Genomic DNA, 20,909 nt, shown 5'->3' with positions numbered 1-20,909 from the left:
TGGAATTTCGTAATGATTTTGTGGTAAAATGAAACTACGCATAAAGAACTCGAAATCCTTAAAAATAAAATACTTCCCTGTTATTTCCCTCGAAACGACTCCTCGAGCTTTGCGTTCATTTTGTAAATCCGAATTTCCTAGCGGAATTGAATTTCGGAAATTTGCAGAAATTTTCACGGAACGGAATGGAAAAGATGGAGTAAAAATATATGCGTCTCGTGGAATGTCGGAGTCTCATTTTTTGTCTCAGTGCTCGCTCTAGTGCAGAGTACCACTTGGAAATTTCCTTCCGGAAGGGAAAAGAAAAACGGGGAAAACTTACCCTGGTATTCCACCACTTTCCATGTAGTTTGCTAGGGTGACGTCATTACTCCAGACGTCGAATTGCCACTTCCTCAGGCCGAGGACCCCGCAATGAACCCGGCCAGTGTGTATTCCCACTCTCATGTTCACGTTCACGGCACCGACCTCTCGATAGAGGCTGTGAAAGTAGAATCGATTATCCGGGGAGCGATGATCGCGATTATACTTTGATGAAAGATATTATCGTGCAAGTCGGAGGGGATATATGACCCAACAATGGAAAAACGAACCCTCCACGCTTTATCTTCTGTTCAACTACCTATGTCTTGAACTTGTTTTTATCAATGAAAGGGATTCACTGAATGTCGAGTAATCGTTGTATTTGTATATATTAAGAATTTAAAAATTCCCGTTTAAATTATTCAAAATTCCCTCCAACGTATGCAAATTAAATCTTCCTCGCGGATTGGAGAGAAGCAAAATAATATGCTAGTTGTCTTTCATAATCTTTCACCCATCATTCTTGTGATATAATAATATATTATTCTAGAGGATATTTAATTTTTGCGTATTTAATTTCATTTAGTTTCCTCTAATAAAAGTTGCGAGTTGAGAATATGTACGTTCATTAATTTTTCTTCGAAAAAGTGTTTCAGCGAAAAATTGCAGTATGCAGAGAGCCAAAAAAGATTTTACACGTGTTGAAACTAAGAAAAAATTACGGTGCAATTAATTTCATTGTAACGTTGGTCAATTTTCTGGTTTCGTGGCTAGTTCCGTGACTACGAGGCGTTTCAAAGTATACGAACGGTTTGTATTTCACGGAATCGTCGCTCCGTGGCGCTTCCGTCGCTTCCCATAGGAAATGGCGGCGCAGGAAGAGGTTAGGGAAAGTGTTCTAAGAACCGGAAACAAAGTAAACGAGTCAAAGCAGACCGTAGACTCCTGAGACAGAGATTCTCGTTATGGGTCTGCGACTGTAAAACGCCAAGTCTCGTCAAAGAGATGATTTCCTTTGAGAATAATACGACATTCGGAGTGGTACTTGCGGAAACGACATACTTACCTTCGGGAATTGTATAACACCAATTTACATATGTCAAAATGGAGTCTCAATTTTTAAAAGGGAAATCTTACAAAGTACGCAACATTTACTATAAATAACCATAAATGAACTGTTCTATGAAGTTATATAGCTGAAAATGTACAAGGCGTTTTATGAAGGAATTTTTATTTTCTTTAAGCTACTATTTTTTAATTATGATCGTCTTTCATTCCTCTTTTCTTTCTTCGGTAAATAATTCTCTGTTAATTAAATATTATTTCTTATATTATACGTTGGTAGAAAATTTTTACACAAAGTGTATCGCATTTGCAAATTATACGTCGTACAAAAAGACGTACGGAACGAAAGGTGCTCGGTGCAAAAAGGAGCATAGTTTAATAAAAAAATTGAAAAAATCTAATTACCACGTTGTTTGCTCTTCTTTATGCCGACCAATTTTTCCTTTTTCGTGCGTATAATTTACATGTAAATTTGGTAGAAAGTCATATAACTCGTCCAGTGTATTACGAAACTTTATTTCATCATACTTTTGCTTTATCAATTTTGCCAAGGTTTTTCTGAATCTTTTATTATTCATTTTGCATTCTGTATCTGATTCGGTGGTAACATGCATATCGTAAAAGTATATATCGATTGGAATTTGAAACTCATGCAGCGAACGCGCTGAATTAAACCGAGATTCGCATCGAGTTGCCGCAAACTGGTAAAAAAATCCAACCTATTGGTAATTAGTAGCACAGAATACTCACGTAATGGCACTAATCATGTCCAAACCCATTTCCACGCAACAACGAGCATGATCTGGCCTCGGTTCCGGAAGCCCAGACACGCAATAGTAGCAATCTCCGAGCAGTTTGATTCGCAAACAATGATGTTCCGCTGCCAACGTGTCGAAACTATAGCGATGAAAGAATTTTTAAAATTTATTTTAAATAGAGACTTTAAATATCGTAGGAATGTTGAGTAGGCAACAGAATAAGCAGTGAAGTAAATACAAAAATGATTTATTTTAAACTAAAACTTATTCTAAGCGCTAATAACTCTCGGCTGACTCTCATACGCTATCTCTCGAAAAATTCTATGACTGGCTCTAAAACATACACTGACTCTTCCGCGTTCTTGCACTCTTATTTAACAGGTTAAGTGCCCAACTCGTTTTGCTTGCCGTTCCATTCAGGCCCAGAATTGGCCGTCAAGTGGGCCACCGGCGGCGGACAAAGTGTCCATAAAACTCGGAGATTTACTCGGAGATTTACACCAATTACACCAATTGTTATAACAGGAATTCCCAAACGTTAGATCCAAAGATGGCGAATAATTTAACATCATAAGTTAGCACCGTTTGGTTCTAGTTTGAGCCGGTCCCTGAGGGCCGGTCGGGCCTGAACGGAGAGTCTAGCGCCGGTGACTGGGGACCAGCGTGGCACTTAACGTGTTAAATCTTGCACTCTGTCTTCTTTCATACTCACGTTCTCTTTCTCAATAGGTGGGTCAGGTATCTTAAACACTCAGACGCATTCCTAGGCTTTCATTCTTTACTTGCATTCGGCTCTGTCATAAACATCCCTTACATTCGATTCTCTTGCACGCAGTCACTTTCGTTCTAAGCTCAAACACTCTTGACATTCTTTTAGGGCTTTATTCTTTTCCTACAGTATACACAAAACATCGCTAAGAGATTTTATGGAAGATTGCAAAGAACGCAAATAAAAATAAATATACAGGGAAGAAATAGTCATGATACTAACCAGGCAAATAATTTATTCAGCAGTCTGACCACCTCCTCAGCAGTGCACTGATCCGATAACGATGTGAATCCACATATGTCAGCGAATAGGATGCTAGAAAACGGTTAGTCAGGTGTACTCTTCCTGGTCATGGTCGTAATTATGTCACGATATTAATTGAAATTCGTTAGTAGCATGTCACACGACTTAACGAGCCTCGAGTAGTATATACGTGTTACACATATGTCTGACATGTATGTATATGAGCTTGATACATAATGGAGCTCAGGTATCTAGCAGTTTGATTGATGGAGTATGCTGTATATTCTCGATTATTCAAGATAGGTATCTATTAACTTTCGTGTTCTCTTTTTATGTTTAATATGTACGTGAGTTTAATACTGTAAATAATTAAATACAATTGATTCGACCGAGTCCAGTAAATTATTTAACTCGTCGAAGATGACATATAGTAGTCTAAATATCGTACAGGAGTTTGATCTTTACAGATCTTTTCGCTTTGAATTCGGTGAATTTTTAATTCAATTGTTTCATCGTCCGTCCATTTTTATTAAGCTTATTTTTCGCGCAAGAGGGAATCAAGTTAATTGAATTCAATTTAATTGATTTAAAAGTGAAATGTGCTTGTCTCCTGGGTCCAAATAAAAATTATATTTAAACAAACTTCGATTACCTGGCTCCGAAGAGCTAACGAATATATCAAAACCTTTTCATGAAAACTACAAATCTAAAACGCTCTTCGTATACAAATTTTGAAAATACAGTATGTTCTTGATTATTCAAGATAAGTATATATTAACTTTTGCGGTCTCTTTTTATGTTTGGTATGTATAGGTGAATTTAATAGTGTGAATAATTAAACACAATTGATTCGACCGAGTCCAGTAAATTATTTAATTCGTCGAAGATGGCATATAGTCTGTATAGTAGTCTAAATATCGCAGAGGAGTTTGGTCTTTACAAATCTTTTCGCTTCGAATTTGGTGAATTTTTAATTCAATTGCTTTATTATCAGTCCATCTTCATTCTATCCATAAGCTTATTTTTTCGCGAAAGAGTAAATTAAATTAATTGAATTTAATTTAATTGATTTAAAAGTGAAATGCGCTTGCAGGACTCTTCCTGGGTCCAAATAAAAATAATATTTAAGTAAACTTCGATTAAATATCGACTTCCTAAAAGCTACAAATTTGAAATTCTCTTCGTATATGAATTTTGAAAATATTCGAATTTAAAAATATCGAATTATTAAAATATATGCGGAAATAGTTAATGATCAGCCTTCCTTCACAACGAAAGGAAGGAAGTGGAGGAGACTCGATTTCCATTTTTCAGGCAATGCTTACCTAACGTTTTCGTGCCTCTGGATGTAAATTTTGTGAAACATGGTATCCTTCGGCTTCCCTGCGATGTCGGCTTTCATTTCCATAGCTACATGGCGCGGTAGCACGCTCAATAGAAGTCGTTCCTGAAAAAATTCACAGAGAATTTGTCGTTGCCTATTGTGTACAGCCTGAACGTAGATATTTGGAGAGGAGAAAGCATGGGAAATGCAGCTTGCTCGTATTGCACCAAATTCGCGATTTTTCGTGTCGTATGCTTCGTAGAAATATCCTTCGCAATCGCGGAACTTTGAATCGTTCCTTATTATCATACTTACCACTGCCATATTTGGTCATAAATTTCTATGCATTTGAAAAATGTTATCCCATTGCACTCGACGAATTTTGGCCAAAGAAGGATAGGAGTTCGAAGATTTTCTGTTACAAAGCTGACGATATTTTTCTGAGCAGGAATAAGAAATCGCATGATAATTAACATGTAAAATTATTTGATTTCGATACCTCGCACACCGTTACGTTATCTGAAATTTGACATATTTATGGATATCGAGCTTCGAAATTTTATCAAATGGCGACTGAAGGGCGCCTATCGAGTGCAAAGGGTTAAATATACCATATGCCATTTTCTTGGAATAAGGTTGATAAAGTCAAGAAATAACGCGTGGTTTTTGAATGAATTAGATGAACAATATATTATAAATGTTTCTCAATATTAATTGCACATATACAAATAAATGAATGGATTGGATTGTTTTAGTTTTACACTTGAATATTTGTATTAATTTTTGTATGCTGGATAATTGATTTTATGCAGGATATGCACCTTAGAGGCACGATTCGAAATGAATGATTGGTTAGTACTGATGTGTAATCATCGATCAGAGTGTAACACGTGAGATAGTGGTAACATCTATCATTCATGATTACTATTTAATTTGTTCTATTACTGTTCTACATATTTTGATGATATATTATATAAAATCGCGCATAATGTATTAAATGTTAGATATACCATGTGTCATCATGGTAACCAAAGGTAAAAATGGACAAAATTCCAATATTATATTTTAGGTTTGATTTTTTGGAATATTGTCTTTTTTGATTAATTACTGAATTTTGAGAGGTTGATTTTGAGGTTTGGTGAATGTTTAGCTTTTTAAAATTGTAGTGGAGGTTCTAATGTAATGAATTTCGATTTCGAGAATTCAGTATTGTAATTTGATTGGTGTGCAGAGTGTAGCTCCTTTGGCAATTGGATCTACCAGTATTAGCAGGCAACACTTGCCGAATTCCCATTGGTATTTCTATTTGCTGGTTCATTAAGCATGTTACACCGGAAATTTGCGGTGGAGTGATAAGTCCATGCAGTCAAGACGTCATTTGCTTAAATACATGTTGTTAAAATCCTTGGACTAATAACAGCAGTTGATTGAACCTTCCAATTCTATAATTTAATTTTCTATAATTATAATATAATTTAATTTTCCCAATTCTGTTCCATCTCAATTTTATATTTAATTTTCCACTTTCCAAACGACAAATTTTTTATTTTTTAATTTAAAGTTTTTTAATTTTAATAACAGCAGTTGATTACATCTTCCAATTCTATAATTTAATTTTCTATAATTATAATTTAATTTTCCCAATTCTGTTCCATCTCAATTTTATATTTAATTTTCCACTTTCCAAACGACAAAGTTTTTATTTTTTAATTTTCCATTCGATAAATTTTGGAGTATTTTATTTCAATAATTTCCAATTTTCTGAAATAAACATAGGACTCTGTTTATGGTATTTTACCTCGAATAAGTCGAATACCAATTTACGAGTAAATAAACAGTGCAAAATAACACGAATTTTTACAATAGGAAAATTCAGTATTTTCCGAAAAACCAAGTTTCGTTGGATTTAGTTCGGATTAATAGTTTCGTAGGCAATCTTTATTACGACAGTCGGTTAATTCACGATTGATATTCCACGGAACAATACTCCTATAAATTTTACCATAGCAACATGTGGCTAGCAGACCATTTCTTGCTTAAACGAACGAGCTGCGTGATCGTTGGTGGTTTTAACTGCTTATTTTCCCTGTTTCTTTATTTCAAGACCGCCAGTTCGCATGAATTTTGCATGTACCGATTGAATTTATGATTCCGTGGTATGCAATTCTATTTCGTCGTTCGATACGATGCTCTAAAGCTTTGATGTGCTGATAAAATTGTAACGTTGTCGGTACTTTCTTTAATTTTGGCCTCGCAACAAAATATTAGACGTTCGTGAAAGAATATTTTTGCAGGAAATTAAAAGGCCGAGATTTTAAGAGATATTTAAACTCGTGGAACGAAATATGTAGAAAAATTCTGATTTTATTCTATATTAATTGTATTTCAGTAATTATTTTATATCTCATATCGAGTGATGAATATCATACATAGTATTAATTACTATACTATACTTGTCTTTTCAGAAAATATTCGTTAGTTCTAAATTGTGTCAATTTTTAATTACCATGGTCAAGTCCTAATTTATTCCATGAAAATTTATTACTTGAAATTTTTCAAATTCCATTTAGAGATATCTTACAGGATATACATAAGTATAGGTAGTTTCTGTTTGCTATATAAATATAGAGAAAAGTCAATTTTTATTATTTTCTATCCCTACTCTTTGGAACTCAAATTTTTCCAATTATGAAAATTAATTAACCTTTCCTTTGCACTACAACAATGAGTTTAACTCGTCCCCAGTTCTTCATGCCAAATCTCACGATTATATGCTATATTTACCACGTAAAGATAATCGTATGTAACATATCTGAATATGCACAAAATTTGAAGAATTTCTAAAATTTTTATCCAATTTTATCACAGTGGTGAAATAAAATTAGATACTTCTTCGTTGTACAATTTTTCATAATTAGATTACAGTGCAAGGTAAAATACCTTGGTATTAGGGTGAGCTGCACATTTGCCAAATCCATAAAATAAAAGGCAAAAATTAATTTTAAATACCACGATTTTGTGAGAGGAACCTTTATTTGGATGACGTCACCCTTCATCGAGATCTATCTTTGAGTGACACAATGGGTTGTCATAGGGCCTATGAAAACCTAGTTGAAGGATTCGACGACACACTTTTGACAGTCCACCGTCTGCACCGCGCATCATAGATGGCTTCGAGCCTCCGTATATTTTGTACCGCCAAGAAATATAGAATATAATCAGAATCAAAAATCTCTTTCGACTTATTAATCCGATCTTCACTACAATTTAAATATTTAAAATTTTTTAAAATTCGGAAATCAGAGTCAATTATTATGGCCTATGACCAGTTCGTATAATGATATAGTAGACATTGCTGAATAAATAGATCAACTATAAGTAAAATTTCTCTGTTGGATCTTTAAATGTCTCGCGATATCGACCAGACGATACGCTGTTGAAAGCCACAAGGTTCAATATGCCAAGGCAACCGCGGAGAAACTAATCAACACTTCATCACAATCAAATCAAGCGTAGTGTTACGTGACTTCCAATAACAAATGGCAGTCTGTAACTAGCGCCTGTATCACCTGATCACGAACGTCTCTGAGATCGCACGTGACGCAGGTGCGTGCAACCTGTCGTGTCAGGATCAGATCGATTTATCTAGCGTAAAATTAGCCTGCAAAAGCGTCGCTGTAATTTCAGATTCCGTGACATGTAGCGCATCTGCCGTGTAACAAGTGAAACCAAAGTTAGGTGATAACGACGAATTCTAAATATCGCACAGTCTCCATTGGAAACAGAAGATAATCCGTGGACGAAGAGATAGATCAGGAGGTGAAGATAAAAGTGTTAAACTAGACTTAGGTCGTGAAAAAATTTTTTATTTTTATTACATCTTTTTTTTAAATTCTTTGTTATCAAGTTTTCATCAGGAAAGAGATATTCTTTCTTAAGAAGAATATAAGAGAAGTAATCAATTATAAATATTTGGAGATTGTATTGTAAAAGTAGATAAAATAGGTAATAGATAAACTACTAATTTTTTACTAAATTTATTATTCTATTAATTATTCCACTAATAATTACTAGTAATAATTATTCTACTAATAATTACTAGTAATAATTATTCTACTAATAACTAATAATATTTTACTACTATTCTACTAATAACTACTAATATTTTACTCATATTCTACAAATAACTACTAATATTTTACTAGTATTCTACTAATAACTATTAATATAATAACGATTCGTGGGAGAGTATCAAGAGGGTTAGCAGTTCGCCTAAACTTCCAATTCTTATTTGATTTTCATATAAACTAAACTTATCTTCTCAGCACATTGCATTTGACCAACTCAAACACTGCTGTCAAAAATGAGTATGGGTATTTCTGAGTAAGACTGAGGATTTAGACTGAGAATTTTGAGATAAGCTCCAGAGGAAGATTAATTTTTCCTTGATTAGATGTCGATGATTCATTCTTATCTTCTGTTAGCAAATAATTTGGATGATTAGCTAAAGAAAGTTTAAGAATAAACATTTTACAAGAATCGTCATAATTATGAAAGTCTAGGACTTCTTGTGAACTTCATAATTCAAAGATCACAGTTGCTGACCACCCAATAAAAGAATGTTAATTTATTGCAATGTAGATGTGTGAGTATAATAGTTGTGCACAGTTTTCACGAACACTTGCAAACGAGTGCAAATTGGCTGCTGTGGATACAACGATATAACGAAATAAAAACAGAATGATTTGAAAGTTCAGAAAGAGACAACAATTAAGCGAATCTGTATTTTAATCAATTATAATATTTCAACTGCATTGAGATGAGCTTCCATTGAGATTGTTTTGCAAACGGTCCTATAATATCGCTGTGAAAAAGAGAAATAATAAATATCCTAATTAACTCTCTACTCGAACGAGATAAACGGTCCGATGTTATTATTTTCTCTAGCTGACAGCATTGAAAAGCTTTCACCGGTTCGAGGCTTTAATTTAATCCCGATGGAACTGCATCGCAAGTGAACAAAATTTCATTTCGTTAATGAGAGTGTAATGCAATTCTGTTCGCGAAAACAGGAGGAATTGATTTTCTAATTCGTCGGTCTCACCTTCATCCTGTCCCTGTCGTCCATCCTGCGTTACGTCTGTCTGGATCGAGAAAAGTGGGAGTGGCATTAGGATTCTGGGGTTAGGGATTATGCATTAACCATGGTCGTGTCCCAGTGAGTGGCAACAGGGTCGCATATGATCCAGCGTGAACGGTAATGGACAGTGCGGCGTTTCAGTGGAATCCGAAGCTTATCAGTTATCCCTAAGGTTTATCAGACACGCTAAGAGCAGTGCATTAGACAGCCCTTGGCATCTAGATAGCGATGGCGTGTTACGAGAAGAAAACGAAGTTTGACGAACTTCGTTGGACATGAATGTTATCGAAAGATCATTTACCAGGGCTGGGATAATATAGGATGATGAACTAGCCATCGATGTCCATTTACTATCATCAGGCTGCTCAGAGCTTGGGTGATAAACGATAGATTAAACAATACTGACGGTGGTGTGATAAAAGCTGGTCTTTTTCATACCGAAATACAGTTTTACGAATATTTTTGGAACCAATCCACTGTCATCAGGCTACTCAGAGCTTGTGTGACAGACGATAGAGCACAAATTCTGACGATGGTGTGATAAAAGCTAGTCTTTTCATACTGAAATACAGTTTTCCGAGTATTATTTATGGAATTAAAATCATTTACCAGGTCTGGAATAATATCGGATGATTAACTAGCCATCGATGTCCATTTACTGTCATCAAGTTACTCAGAGCTTGGGTGACAGACGATAGGGCAAACAATCCTAATGATGGTGTGATAAAAGCTGATCCTTTCATCCCGAAACACAGTTTTGCAAGTACTTTTGAAAGTAAGAGATAAGGGTGCACCTTCTTTCTTACAAGTCGGATACTGTCGCGAGCGATCAGTGTGTCGAGTGACCTGGTTACTTTCGAGACAGTGAATTCGGTTGGATGATGAGATAGGACAACGTGTCAATGGAACGAGACAGTTCTAGCTTGCACCTAAGCTAGGATGCGATGAATGGTGACCGAGGAAGAAAGGAGTAAAGTACATTTTCTTTAAGACCTGCTGGTAGATAGTGAACCTTTCCAGCAGACCTGTATCTTCAACCTCGTAACACAGGGGCTGAAAATATTTCTCAAAATCGATGATAAAATTGATATCCACTCTTCATCTATTGAACCAATGTTCTGGTTGAATTAAGACTACCATTTAGGTTCACGTGTCTGCAATTTTTATACTAATTTTCGAGAAGTGTCAGACGTTATCGTTGATTAGGGCAGTGACATTGGAATATGAATCTATAATTAGTTTTCTAGATCTCCTGTAATCTAGTGTTATAACTGTATTCCTCTCTAAGCATCGATATTGTTCCATTCCCTGTCACACTAAGGTATATTTGATTTGGGACTTTACTAGGTCGCGATACGTTGGAAAAATTCTTGTCAGTTACCCTTAATTGACAGTTATCTCACAGTTGGAAACGTGGATTAACACAGTCCTATATTTTGCTCATGTATCTCCTTTTCTGAGGAAACAAGTGATGTAACGTGGAAAAAATAAGCAGACATTTAATTTGCAAGTTAGTCGACTGTCTATACTATTTGTAACGAGTATAATAATCGCTAGGAACCGATGAAAATCTGTTGCAAATGCCGGGTTATCGCCTATGATTCCAGCGAGCATTCTACTCGCGACCACGTCCATTATGTGGTTTAATCAGGGATCCGCATCATGCCATGATAGCGATCACTGTTCAAGCTCTCTCGTTTATCAACTCACGGGTCTCTGCGTTGCTTTGATCGGTCCCTTGGTCTTTGTTCGAACGCTTCTAAATTTCCAAACCCATCACTTTCTCCCTTAATTTGTACAATTTCATCCAATTCGGTGTTCCTGTCAGAACTAGAAACAGGCAGTTTGCACTACCTTTCTGACTTCTGAAGCTTTCAATGGAAATGTTCGTATAGAAACTATAAAACTTTCCAAATCCCCAGAATTCGTTTATTTAAGAAATTTTATTTGAGAATTTCCAAAAATTCCTCTGAAGCTCTTAGGAAAATATTTTGAGCAAATGTTACGTGATATGTTTCACATTTTTGGTGGATTTTTATGAAAATGTATCGCAAGAATTTTATGATTGGAACTCTTAATGGTCACTCTTTGAATGTTTAGGGTTTGTAAATATCGATGCAGAAATTTTTTTAAAATTCCCCTAGATATTTGGACTCTTACTAAGTTATTGGTAAATTCTAATAGGGATATTAGAATTTTATAGGGAATTCATAGGGACATGAACGTAAAGTTCCATTTTTAACTATTTATTTTGGGTTCCTATTTCAACCTAAATATATTCTTTTGTATCACCTGCTATTTTAACTTATTTTAGTGTATTTTTTTATTTTCCATTTTCTCATCATTGTATGCTTCATCTCGATCGATTAAACGATAAATTACTAGGTAATGTAAAATTAGTAAGCTGTAGTAATTGTAAATTAGTTATACAGTATTTGGAATAGCGAACAAACCTATTATAATATTTATCGATCACATTTCATGGAGAGTTTGATACACGCGGCTGATGATGATATTAATAAACAATTAGGGAGGTGCATTAATCACTAGAGTGTACGTAGGGTAATTTAAAGGACAGCCATAGTGATTAGAATTTTGTTACGTTACCACGGTGATTAAATTTTGGGTGATAAAACGTGTTACTAGTAATTGACCGATTTTCCAATTTGGTAATTTTAATTTGACAAGTGATAATGGCCGAAGTGCAATTAAGGGTTAGTTTGGGTTGGATAGAATAACAAAATTGGTAAGTATATCGTTTATCGATATAATTTCTGTCCTCCTATTTTTTGATCCCTTTTATAGCCGAAACATTTTCGGCAAAATCGTTCTTCAAATTTCCACCGTGAATGCCTCTTTTCCCACTGGCAAACTGCAGCTGCGTAAAATCGATTCGGACCCAAATAATTCGTTCTTGGTTGAAATTGAGGTTTTATGTAGCATTCGGGAGACTAAAAGCTTAGAAAGGTGTACAATTTTCGAATTTTTGTACAAACAGTGAAAGGTCGCAATGAAATTCATTGGCAAATTTGATCGCGAAATGCTTTCCAAGCGATACTTTGCTATAAATAATTTTCTTATTATTACAAATAAATTTGTATATGTTCTCATGTTAAAACGATGGTAGAAACCTTTTTATAAGAATTATTAATCAATAATTGGATTTCAGATTAAATAACCGTTTTAAATTCTTTAAAACTTTTAATTAAAAACAAGCAAGTCAGATAAATCGATAATTAAAATGAATTCCGAAATTTAATAAATTAACTGAATTTAAAGTTAGGTAAATTTAGAAACGAAGGGGATTGACGACTTATTATAGATAAGATCGAAATTAAAATTGGAAATGGTGGGAATTAAGGATTATAACGTAGGATACCATTTCGAAAGAAATCGCGAATCGGCCATTGCCAACAAGAACAAATTATAAACCGATCGATATTTTCTGGAAGCAAATGGAAAAGTTATTTTGGGTGGCAAAATTAAGTTGCGTGGTCCCTACGGGGAGCTGAAGCGTAAGTTAAGAAAAGCATAAAAGCAGGGTCCTTGGCGACCAAAACAGAGTCTTTAGAAATTAATTGTGACCAGCACGAGCGTGAGTCGCTCGGTGTTGGAAAGAGAGTTAAATTAGATTACGTCTTTGTGCGTTTTCGTTGCGTTATCTTGGTGTTCTTTTCTTAAGTTAAATTAGTTTTATGAGTTTGTGTTCGTGTTATTCTGTTCTTGCTGTTCTGTCAGTTTTTGGTGTCTCAAAACCAGTTTTCGCCATTCTACAATAATAAATTGGGTAAATTAACGATTTAGTAAATATACCGTAAATTTCCCTAGCTCTGACATTTTGAGTAACCGTAGGTAAGAGGACGAATTCGTGAGAGTTGCTGGTCGGTTTCACACGCGAGTTTTATCGGTGACGGAAACAGTGGTTTCTGGTCAGTGGAAATGGAATCCCCATAGCGGTTCACGTTCGTACCTGTTGCTGATTTTCTCTCTGCGTGGTGAGACGAGCCTCGACGCATTGTCTAGTTTCTAGGAAGGCCTGCCGCTGTGCCAGTTCTCGAGGATGATGCGTCAGCACGCCAGCCATGTTGGTCCCACCCACCACCACGATAGAGCTTAGCAACTGAAATGAAAGATTAAACCTATTATCGCTGCAGCAGCAAAAATACAGCGATAATTATGCAGTTTGTAAAAAATTTTAAGCGCAAACTGTACAAAAAATTTGTTTAACCTTTTGCACTCGAGAGGCAACCATGAGTCGCCATTGGATAAAATTTCGAAGATCGATATTAATTAATATGTAAAATTTAAGATAATGTAACGGTGTGCGAGCTATCGAAATCAAATAATTCTACGTGTTAATTATTATACGATTTCTTATTTATTACTGAATGAAGTATCGCCAGCTTTATAGTAAAAAATCTTTGAACTCCTACGCATCTTTAGCCAAAAGATCGTCGAGTGCAAAGGGTTAAAATAACGTTGCAAAATAGTGCAACTAGGAAAAGTCATGGAGTGCTTTTTGTTGTTATAAAGAACGCTTTGAGAATTTTTAAACTGTCGTATCAATTCGGAAAACGAGTTAATCGAATAGTTCAATGCAAAAATGATGTCAATGTCCTGAGATCCTCTTCACTGTTTCCTAAATACGTTTTCCAAATTTCGTCCTAGTATTTTCTGAAGTTAACTATAAGTTAATCGAAGTGGTGAATTCTCATTATGCTTCATACGTCGAACTAGTATCGAACAGTTCAATTGATAGATTAAGATGACACAAAGAGGCTTATGAGACAAGTTCGGCTGCAGATTAAATTATGCAGTGGAACTTCAACATTGCTGTCAGATTACCAGTTAGAAATTGGCCAGCAGTCAGAAGAAAGCACGTTAATGATGCTTTCGTACTTTAGACTCATAAAGTGGTAGAATATAGCTAATAACTATACCTTTCTTCCTCACGTTTGCTTTACTTTTGCTCTGTGAAATTACACATTATAGGAAGACAAGTAATAAGGCGATTGGGGAAGATTTACCGAGGAATTTCAGCAGTAGTTTGACAAATTGCAAGAAAGGGGTGAGAAATAGATTCAGCGAGTACAAAAGAGACAGTCTGTAAATCCGCTTCAGATAAGAATGACGCTCTTGAATCTTTGTTCACAGGTCTAATTAACTATCTATTTGAAGTGATGTGAAGGTTCTACTGAAACCTGAAATCGTCGAAAAAATATTTAACTGGTCAAGAAGATACACATTTGAAGTTCGAAAAATTTTCTTTTGATATTATCAGGGCCCCTTTCATAACGACGCTCCTGAGTCTTTGTTTATAGGTCTAATTAATTATCCGAAGCAGAATTGGAACCTGAACTCACGGAAAAAATATTTAACTGGTCAAGGAGATATATATTTGAAGTTTGAAAAATTTTCTTACGACATTATCAGGGTCTTTTTCATTTCAACCTCTGATCAGGTGGTCCAAGTAATTAGGCTTCCCAGGTCTTTTAAAATTTGTAGATACTTATGCAGCGAAAATTGAACGTTGACAGTGGTGTCCAAAATTGGTCACTCTACATTATTGTACCCCTCCTTGGTGAAAAGTAGCCTGCTCGGTCAAAGGAGCGATTTATTGAGTTTACGAAGTTGCTGGTGGCCCAATAGACGCGAGCATGTTAATTTCGAAGCCCATTCTAATTAAACCGATACTGCCGGAACAGGAAACACTTGGGGCTCGTGTAACTTGTACCTCTTTGATGTACCATCGTTTTGGAATCGATACTAGCCATACCGGCCACTCGTAATGCTTCACTTGGATTTTCGTTTCAACATCGAACGACCTTTATCGCCATGCTTGATAGGAGAAATCTCGGAAATTTGTATGAACCTTGGATTACGCTATAGAGGGTAATATTCCAATTATTTGGAATTTTAATGAAATTGGAAGTTAGAGGATGTAGGTGTGAAATGCATTTGAAAAGGGTCAATACTGATGCGCCGAAGTGGAATTGATGGATTTATTAAAAATTTTTTAATTATCCAGATTATTCAGATTTGCGATGGAAGAAATTGAAAATAAGGGAAAAAGAAAAATGGGAATTATATATACTTATCGTTAAACTTGGGATTTGTAAAATTATCTAATTTTCTAATTCAGGATATTTATTTTAGATTCCGAAATTCTGTAGAAATTTGAAATATAGTATTAACAGTAAACATACCAAACGAGGTCCAATGGCCCTTTTCAAAATTTACTTTATAATTGGGTCGTTCGCTGCACAAATCGATTAACTCCACGTTTTGAAAAATCTGAAAATGAAGTATTAAAGTATTTGATACAGTCATAACTTCTTATATTTATAATAACTTTCCCTGACAATTAAGATTAACGCCGTTAAACGACAAAAATTTGTTGGCCATTGAATAATAAATAATTTATTTCACAGGTCACTTTTATTAACTCCGTATTCTAATGTACATCGTTGCAATAATGCAACTCAAATGCACTAGCAAGCCATGAATGATAACGGTGAATTTTTCAGTGCTGTCTTATCAAAATTTAAGTAAAATTTAGTAAAATTTAAATTTATTACTTTTTTCACTTGCCAAATCGATTAACTCTTCCAGTAACATAAAAATGGTAAAATTACCAACGATTACGTTTTGGCTATATTTTCTTATAAATTTTATATTCCGTTAGATGAAAGTTATATTTGTATTTATGCATTCTACAATATTTATTTCGATTTAAATCATAAAGGGAATTTTAAAAAAACAATATACATTATTTCGTTGCATTTCTCCACTTTTTGTTTTATGGAGTTAATGAATTTGTGCAGTGAACGGCTCAGTTGTACATTTATTGTTATTTCCTTCGCTCATCTGACTTTCTGTAAATTCTTATATTATCTGATTGTTTAATTTCACGCTTTCCGTTTTTCTCTTAATTTATTTTTTACCGACAAAAATTATTTGCATACCTTATGTACCACGAGGGGTCATTTGACCCCTTATGGTAGGAATAAGTGTGTGTAAAGTATCGGTACGTTTAGTGTTAATAAAGGTGAAGATAATGGACGTTGGAAGGAAAATTGAGATCACTGTCAGATGATTTTGAGAGAAAATAGACATTAGAGAGAATTAGAGATATGTAGTTTTGAAATGGAAATGGAAATGGAAATTCGTGTATTGGGAGTTGAACAGCTCTCTATGGACTGAATTTTATTCGACAGTGAATATAATATATAATACGTTTCAGTGGTTTCAAAGAAGTTTTCTAATCGCAAAACTTATTCTCGACATTCCTTGGCCAGACGAATTGATCCGCAACCACCTGTAGGATTTCCGGAATCTCTTACATGTGCTCCACTTTCCAACAAATTTCCCCCTTTCTTCCCCATTTTTCACCTTTTTCATGAAACAATGAAATCTATTTGACACTCGTTCAAACATGCGATTTCCTGTTTCTCGCCCACTTTTTTAACAAATTAAAATAGCAACTCGTTCCTCCTTCGCGTTTCGACACGATTTTGTTTATTCATTGATTTCATTTATTTTTCAACGATCGAAGAATCGATAAAAAAATAAATGGAAATAAATGGTAGGAGTGGAAATGTTGCAAGATTTTACTACAATATTTGTCCATTTAAACGTAATAAAACTGCTGTGTGTTAATTTCGTGTAAACATTTCCTCAATAAATATTTATAAAACAACTTTATCGTTGGAATCGGAAAATTTTTGGAACATTTTACGTCATCGTGATTTCCATTTATACTTTGTCTCTTTTACGAATAAAAACAGGTGAATATAGGATAATAGTAATAATTGAAATACTCGTTTAAACTCAGCTGTAAGTCTAAAGAAGATTAACAGAGTAATTGGCGGGGAGGTCTGGCATAAATGTTTGAAACCCGTGAATTATTCACGAATTCCGCAAGATTATTTCGTGTATTATGCACAACACAGACCCACGTTCCGAATATATTTGCCAGGCAAATTAGAATTCCTAGCTTCGCGTCGAACGAATTAATTATTCACATGGGTTAGCCAGAATCATTCCAAGAATCCTATAGAGGTTCAAGGATGATCCTATTTGTTATTTTATTATGTTACAAATGATGCAGAAAAGGCATCTTTTATAACAGGGACTGGTCGAAATAGGTATATGTAGCACATTTATGTACTATATGTATACTGGCATAATTTACTTCAAGGATCTTCTCTTCAGTCAACGCCAGGTCCTTTGGATCCAGGTCCTTTCGAGCTTTCTTTATGATGATGTTACGTAAACCAATTTTTTTAACTATAGTAAAACCTGCATTGTATGAACACCCGTTATGTGAACATTTTATCACATGAACGGTATATTTCTAATTATAATATTGCATATAAATATAGGAAGTTTTTATTTAATTTTTTAAAATGAAATCTATTTGCAGTTATTCAGTATGAAATTGCCATAGTACGTTGTACGTTAATAATAATACGAATTTACAAATATTGTTCGTATAATATGTTATTATAGTAATGTAATACAATAATTATATGACATAGATGTTCTATAACAGCAGTAAGTAGTATTGACAATTGGAAAATTATGTGAGATATAATAATTAAGAAACTTAAATGTTGTATTAGAATTAGAATAATTATTATAGAGTAGAATAATTATTAGAATAATTATTATGGAATAGAATAATTATTAGAAATAATAATTATAATATATAGAATAATTATTAGAATAGAATAGTTATTAGAATAATTATTAGAATAGAATAGTTATTAGAATAATAAGAATAATAGAATCAACCATTGTTAATTTGTTTTGTTTAATTTTGTCGCAAAATTTTCACGGATATTATTAATTTATTTCATTTTATCTCAGATATTAAATAAAACTGATAATTAATTCATATCCTGCATGTTCCTGTGTACCCATTGTTTAATTATTTTGATTAATTATCCGAGTACGCTATAGTAACTTCGAATTTTAGAATCGTTAAAATTTTGATTATTAAAGATAAATTGAAAATATTTCGCCGGAGCATCGTCAATGAAATACTGGAATTTAAAAAAGACCTATAAGGTGGAGCTTTCCATCGTGTTTCATCAGCTTTTAAAAATCGCGGATTTGAAAAGTATTGAAGCTGCGTGGGGAAAAGATAAACCTATTCGAATCGTATGAATGAGAGATGATAAAGAGGTGAAGGTTAAACGGAAAAGTTCTTCACGTTTCTCTTCTCATATTTGCTCAAATTTAATCGTGTAATAGCGACGAGAAATTCGCGAGTAAAATTTGAAAGGAAGTTAACGCGGCTAGACGTCTTGGCGAGGTATTACAGCAAGCTGGAAGCTTTTGCATGGGCTAACTTCCGGTTGCGAGGTGCACGAAATATTCTGGTAATATTTCCAGAGTGCTCCCGTGCTAGTGGCTTTTTACTGCCCCCGGATGCAAAATGAATTTCGCGACATCTCAGTATTTTCGTAGGTGGCTGATAATTGCGAAATTATCTGATTAACTTATCTGGAAACTCTGGATAAATAGTCCTGGAAATGGAAATTAATGCACGAACCTTCCTCTCGTTATGAAATTAGGGTAATATTTATTTTTACTCCGTTTTTAACAATTATAAAATCCAATTCCTATAGGTTTTTGATTAAAATTTTCAGTTGTATCGATATTTTCGACTAATATCATGGTGAGCTAATATTTTTGTATAAATGAAGGGAGCAGAACCTATTACATTGCTATAGCCATTCCAATTCCTACAGGTTTTTGATTAATTACAAAATCGTCACTCGTGATTTTTTTCTATTTTTTTGCTTTTATCTATTTTTATGAAAATGGAAATCTTCACTTGCTATCATTTTTAATCGAATTTGCTTTCTTTTCGCGATATAAAAATTGTTAATAAAAATTTTTATTAAAGATTATCTATTTTTCTGTCATCTTCTTTTTCCAAAAGTATAGGGGAGGAAGGTTTATAGCTCAAGTTTTATCTCGAGAGATGACAGGGAAGGGAAGGAAAGTAGGTTTCACAATTCTTCACGTTTCCGATCCTAATTCGAAGTAGACAAAAAAAATCGATAATACGATCCAATCTCATTATTTTCTCTTTCGAGATTTCTACTCGAAGATCTTGTTTCTTCTTCCCAGAAGAGATCGTGATAATTGCGTACAAATCTCATATTGAGGAACATCGATTCAACCTCCACGATAATTAATAAACAAATGAATTCGACACGGAAATATTTTTTAAAATCGATTTAAAATTTTTATCCGCTGATTTCACATTTTTGATTCTCATAGAACCAAACAAAAATACATATAGAATACGTGAAAAATATTACGATATTTATAATATATTGTAATTTGTTTTTAATAAATATCTGTAAATATTCAACGAATATGTAGAAAGTTAATATCTATAATTTATTTCAAAATATTTGTTATATAGAAATATTCGTTACATATTCGAAATATTACCTAAGCGAAGATGCTAGTGACTTTTGGGGAATTTTCACAATTAGATTAACCCTTTGAGAGGAGACTCTCACTCGCCATTTAATCAGATTCTAAAGATCGGTGTTAATTAAAATTATCCAACGATGCATGGAATGTCGAAGTCAAATAATTTTATATAAATCTTAATTTGCATACAATTTCTTATTTTTTAAAAATATCGTCCACTTTACGGCAGAAAGTTTTCGAATTGCTATCTTTCTGTAACGAAAAAATCATCGAGTGCAAAGGGTTAACAATAGTTGTGGTTTTTTCTCGGTACATAGAATTCGATACCTTCATTAAATCTCACAGTGGTAACGTTTAATGATGTCAGTAATATTTAATTAAAGAGGCAATTCAATTACAGCCAGGGGCTTGAGGCGGAGATGAAACTAGAAATTGAGAGGCAGAGTGTTTGCACGATTTTAGGACTGTCTGGAATTAGTCGTTTCCCTGCTAGGATTAACGAGCTTCGTGTTAACTGAAAACGAACATTTAATGTCGTAAAAATGCCATTTACCTCGTCGCGACGTCGACGGACTTGTTACCAATCGAACGACAAATATCCCTAGCGACAAAAGTGATTTCCGATGAAATATAGTATCCTAAAATTCACGCAAGATTCGAATTTTGCGCCATTTATGCGATAAAGTGTTACCAACGGAAAAGAAAGGTAACGTGACAGCTGACAGTTCAGGATTATTATAAATATTAATATTAAATAATTGTAAATAAATATTAAGCAATATTTACAATTTTTAATTAAAAACCTGTGTAATCTATCAAAATTATTTTCTGCGTGAATTTTGGGACACC

At 34.1% G+C, this 20,909-nt stretch overlaps 1 protein-coding gene across 1 annotated transcript in view; it reads right to left on the bottom strand.

The window, feature by feature from the left end:
• Positions 1-20,909, bottom strand: part of LOC108551847 (adenylate cyclase type 6) — a 92,465-nt gene that overhangs the window by 11,185 nt on the left and 60,371 nt on the right. Inside the window, exons 7-11 of the mRNA XM_017906175.1 lie at positions 13,573-13,722; positions 4,464-4,585; positions 3,118-3,210; positions 2,119-2,265; positions 323-481 (exon numbers count right to left, since the gene is read on the bottom strand). Of these exons, the coding sequence (XP_017761664.1) occupies positions 323-481; positions 2,119-2,265; positions 3,118-3,210; positions 4,464-4,585; positions 13,573-13,722 (671 nt within the window). The remainder of the gene's footprint in view (positions 1-322; positions 482-2,118; positions 2,266-3,117; positions 3,211-4,463; positions 4,586-13,572; positions 13,723-20,909) is intronic.

Source organism: Eufriesea mexicana, unplaced genomic scaffold (genome assembly GCF_001483705.2).
Source record: "Eufriesea mexicana isolate 0111107269 unplaced genomic scaffold, ASM148370v2 scaffold5020, whole genome shotgun sequence".
Lineage (NCBI taxonomy): Eukaryota > Metazoa > Arthropoda > Insecta > Hymenoptera > Apidae > Eufriesea > Eufriesea mexicana.
Note: the sequence above shows the minus strand (reverse complement) of the source record. Positions and strands in the feature narration are given on the sequence as shown.